At 41.8% G+C, this 4,918-nt stretch overlaps 1 protein-coding gene across 1 annotated transcript in view; it reads left to right on the forward strand.

The window, feature by feature from the left end:
- TNRC6B (trinucleotide repeat containing adaptor 6B) overlaps positions 1 to 4,918 on the forward strand; it is a 171,503-nt gene that overhangs the window by 97,409 nt on the left and 69,176 nt on the right. Inside the window, exon 4 of the mRNA XM_042781065.1 lies at positions 2,812 to 2,833. Coding sequence (XP_042636999.1) covers positions 2,812 to 2,833 — 22 coding nt within the window. The remainder of the gene's footprint in view (positions 1 to 2,811; positions 2,834 to 4,918) is intronic.

Consider the following 4,918-nt stretch of genomic DNA (forward strand, 5'->3'; position numbering starts at 1 on the left):
AGCATCATAAAGAAAATTTCACTGTGGTTTCTTAGGAACAATAAACGCTCAACAGTTTTTGTTCAAAAAGTTCTTCGTTGGCTGGCACAGGATCTGGCTGATACAGGCTGACATGTGGCCTTTGATAGTGTTTTATTATACTGAGCCATTGCATAATTTCAGAATTAAATTCTGAGTTAGCTGTTGTAAGGAGAGAGTACAAAGCTTGCCATGTGATTTTCTTAGTGCTTTTCAACCTTATTGTAGACAGTGCTTCAACTGGGAGGCATACAATGTGCTGTGCTGTGGAGAATCGTAGAGAAAGTGCCTGAAGCTCCATTATCCAACCACTTACTTGGTCAGTCAGTCAGCAGACAGTTGTGGGGGTTCTTCCCAGTGCTTTCACGTCGTTCATATCGGACCCCGTGGCTCTGTCATCGTCTCTCTGTTTCCCCTCTTAGACGGACTGTAAGTTTAGTGGGATTTTTGGATTACCAGTATCTAGGGCAGTGCTTGGTGCATAGTAGGCTCGCAGGAACATTTGTTGATTAAGTGAATGCCCAAGAATGAACGGTAGGAAGGTAATTTTCTCAGAGAATTGACTTTTATCTGACGCTTAAATAAACTGCTTCTACACAGAAACTCAGCGTGAGCTTTCCATCACATTCGGTGGCTGTGGCTACAGCCATCTAGAGCCACCATGAACTATAACTGTTAGATTGCGATTTGCGACAGAAGTGTCAGAAGAGGACTCCATTTACAGTGATCAGGCTACTGCGTCCAAGGAGCCTTGTTTGGTGGTGGTGGACCACAGGCCAGGCTTTGATCCTCCAGCTTTTCGATTCACTGGCTAGAGGCAGCTCTTTTAATGGAACTCACACAATAAGACATAGTTTACATTGTTTAGGTGTGTTGCTTACAACTGGGGCGGGCATCGGCTTTCTGCTTTAACTGATCTTCACAATGGCATTCTACGAAATACTTAGAATGGTCTAAAGCCTGAATTGCCTTAAGGGATTGGTTTGTAGATAAATTCAATCTTGGATAAGTGAGATTATAGAAAAATTATAAAAGGGCGTTTGGTAGAATTTATTTGTAGGAATTAGTCCTAGGAAGCACTTCATTCATTTTGAGGATTTGTCTACCACAGATTCAACGTGGAATTAGCTTTTCCTTTAAAGCAAGAATGTAAGAAACCCACTAGGAGGTCATACAGGTGGATTATTTAACGTGGAGCCAGTATCTGACGATGGTGTGTGCTGGAATCAATTGTGAGGTGGCTGGTTCGCTGTGGGACAGAGCCTCTGAAGATGGACATGTTTTCATAAACAGCCAGAGCAGTAACTCGGTATGATCACCAGCCACAAATATTCAAACTTCCTCTTTTCCAGATGAATATTTTCGTTTCAAAAGTAAGAGAACCAATAGGCCGTGCTCTGGAGGATGCACGGTTAGGAAAAGGGACCCAGAATCACCTGTAACCTCAGTAACGTAACATGACCACCATGGTGGTTCTTCTTAAATGTTTTCCTTACGTGTGACCTTTGGGGTTTGTTTTTATACTACAGAGCATGTAGAATTAGGTGCCCTTCTTTGTTTATTTTATTTAAAAAAATAAATAAATTGGAAGCAGATTTCCATGTGGCTCCTATTCATCATTTCCGATCTCTCTAAAAGCCCATTATTATATTCGCCCTACTTAACCTTTTAGGTTAATCACATCCATAGATACAGTAGTTAGTATATAAAGAAACACTTTTAACGAGGCACTCTTTATTTGTTCAGAATTTGTACATTTCACTCTTATTGCTGTATTTCATGCTGTTTTCTATAAAACTTAGTAATAGCAACAAACATTTCTTCAACATTCATGATGGAGGATTTAATTGTGATTTAATTCTCACAACAGGGATTATGCTATTATTACCTCCATTCAAAGAGAAAACTGAGATCAGACAACCAGGAAGTTACAGGGCTTGGTTTTGAATCCTGTTCTCCGACTGTAAGGAGTTCTGGTGGCACGGTGATTAGAGCATTCACCTGCTAAGCAAAATATCAGCAGTTTGAGCCCACCAGCCACTCCATGGGAGAAAGATGAGGCAATGTCTTTCTGTAAAGATTTATAGCCTTGGAAACCCTGTGAGGCAGTTCTCTTTCCTGTAGGGTCAGTGGGTTTGGTTTGTTTTTCTCTAACTATGACCTTCACCTGCCTCTGATAATGGGCTCCTGAGCTTTTACTTTTTATTGAGATCTAGTGCTTGAGTCTGTATCCGTAGGGGGATCTTTTTGCTTTCATGGCTAATGTAGTTTCTGAGTCACATCCACTCACTTTTCTCTAGTCACAGCAGTTAAAATGGCAGTCAGCATTTCTAGGACGGGAACCTCATGATCAGAAGAGAATGTTTTATTTTTAATATCCATCCAAATGCAAGCTGTAGCTGATGGCCATTCTCTTTAGAAGGATGTCTGAACAAGCGCCCTTGTTTGTTTTCTGGATTTTAACTACGCCAGGGTGTGTCTGGCAGCTTAAACTACGCTTGTCAGAATTAAAGTAGTTTTATAGAAAGAGAAGAGCTCTGGTGGTATAGTGGTTAAAGCATTCAGCTGCTAATCAAAAGGTCGGCAGTTTGAACCCACCAGTCACTCCGTAGGACAAAGGTGAGGTAGTCTGATTCTGAAAAGACTTACAGCATTGGAAACCTTATGGGGCAGTTGTAGTCTGTCCTAAAGGGTCACTGTGAGTTGGGATTGACTCAGTGGCAGTGGGTTATAAAATAGTACTGAATTAGAAAGCCAATCTCATTTACTTACGTTTGTTAATTTATTTTACAGGTCACGGAACAAAAAACCAAAGGTAAGCTTTTTTTTTCTTTTAAGAGTCATTTGCACCTTTTGTGTTTCAAGTTTCACACTGCTGCTGACTCAGCCTCCGACCCACTTGGAAAGAGAGAGTGGGTGTAGCGTAATTAAGATTGGGTGTTTGCCTTCACTGAAGAGCAGTAATGACACATTAAAAGTACTTGTAGATATGTTTCCAGTTGACCTTAACTTTTTAGGAGGGAAAAGGAATTAGAAAAAGTAATACCTTGATTTGAAAGTATGTGGGTCATGATTTTGAACTGAACTTTTTTGAAATTTACAACAACAACAAAAACCAAACATCAGTTTCTGCTGAAGGGGCAGGGAGGCCGGATCTTCTGACCTCCTCTAACCCCACAAGGAGAAGATAGAATCTCCATCAGTAGCCCAAGGCCTATTCCTGTGGGGCCAGACATGCTGCCTCCCTCCAGCCCTTTCATCAACCCTGACACCAACCTTTCCTCCCACAGCACCTACCACCTTTCACCTGGGTTCGATAATTCTCTGCAGTGGCCACACAGAACTCACAGATTATGGGGTATATTAGGGAAGCACCAGGCTACAGTTCAAGTTCAGGAACAGTGCTCTGTCTCTCTCAGCAGCACATGTCTCTGGGTGTCGCTTTCTCAGGAGCGGATTTGTCTCAGCAGCACATCTTCCTCAGCCAACAATCAGAGAAACGTCTGCTGCCTCTAGAAGGGCTCCTTTTGAGCCTGGCAGAGTGACCACTCACCAATCTCAACATCAGAGTTCTGCACACCTGAGAGAGGGAACTTCTAGAAAATTACTCTGTGCTGCTCCCAACAGAAATACCCAAGTGGATAACTTTAACAATCAGGAGCTACTCAGATGCTCACAGCAAATTCCACCATGGGATTTACAAAGACTTATGGCTAGAAGAGCCACACTACGTAATTGACTACACCGCAGCTTCTTCTTATGGGGAATGCAGTGGGTTGTCATCCACTTGATCCATGACATCAAGTCCTGTGATTGCATCTGAAAACTGAACGTTACATCCAGGCTGTTCACACTAGCTTCTGAGCCTGGAATATGCTTTTTAAAAAGAGAATAAATTTTGAGTAGGTTAACTCTGATGTCCCCTAGGTCATTCCCAACTTACTGGTGTACTTTTTTTTTTTTTTTAGTTCTTTTTCTCCTGTTAATTTTGATTGCGCAGTTTTGTCTGGTGATAGTCATAGTTCCTGTTTCCTTTAAGGATGAGAGACTTTATTCCTTGAGACTCATGTTCTAGCCCCATCCTTTCCTACCTACATATGTGCTTCTCAGCTGGGAGAGGCAGCATGCTCTTTTGCATAGACTTGTCAAGACACACAAGCTCAGGCCTCCTCCCAAACTTTCACGGTCTTAGGCCACAGCCCTAGCAGATACATTTGGAAAAACTTTTCAGATGACCCTACTCAGTGCACGCCTCAGGTTGAGAACCACTGCCATGGGTGAAGGAATCAGCTGTAATCATGATAACTTGGAAGAAGATAAGGGTGATAGACAGGTCAAGGCTTGATAGGAGGCCTCGATTGGTGTCTTCATTGTTTTGTTTGGATTTGTTGGACTACCAGGCCATGGCACAGAGTGATGGAGGACTAATAAAGACAGTGCTAGTTCCTTAGGAAACTTAGTTGTATAAAACAAATTCTCAGGTGATGAGACATTACTGTGACACAGTTGTAAGCAGAGGGCATGTTGAAGTAGAATATGGTCTGGAACTTTGTGATGATGTACAAAACAAGCTGCAGGAAACAACGGTTAGTTGGACTTATCTTCATCAGAGGGGAAAATATTTTCCCCTTGTGCATTCAGCCAATTCCTAACCCAGTAGTAGGCTTTATTTTGGGAGTATCTTTGGAAATTACTTGTTTGAAATAGAAATTAGACTTTGCCATAGAAATAGTGTTATTCATAGTGGTACAGTGTCCATATTTTCTAAACCAGCATACTGTCTAGGAAAGGATTTGGGCACATAAGTATTCATATTTGTAGGACTTTTTGATGATTTATGGGGACAACAGATGAGAAAATTGGCATTTTCCTGGAAAATGCAGGCTCTGTGGTTGCTGGA

The sequence above is a fragment of the Orycteropus afer genome, unplaced genomic scaffold (assembly GCF_000298275.1).
Source record: "Orycteropus afer afer isolate SDZICR_OR568_19922 unplaced genomic scaffold, OryAfe1.0 scaffold00083, whole genome shotgun sequence".
Taxonomy (NCBI): Eukaryota; Metazoa; Chordata; class Mammalia; order Tubulidentata; family Orycteropodidae; genus Orycteropus; species Orycteropus afer.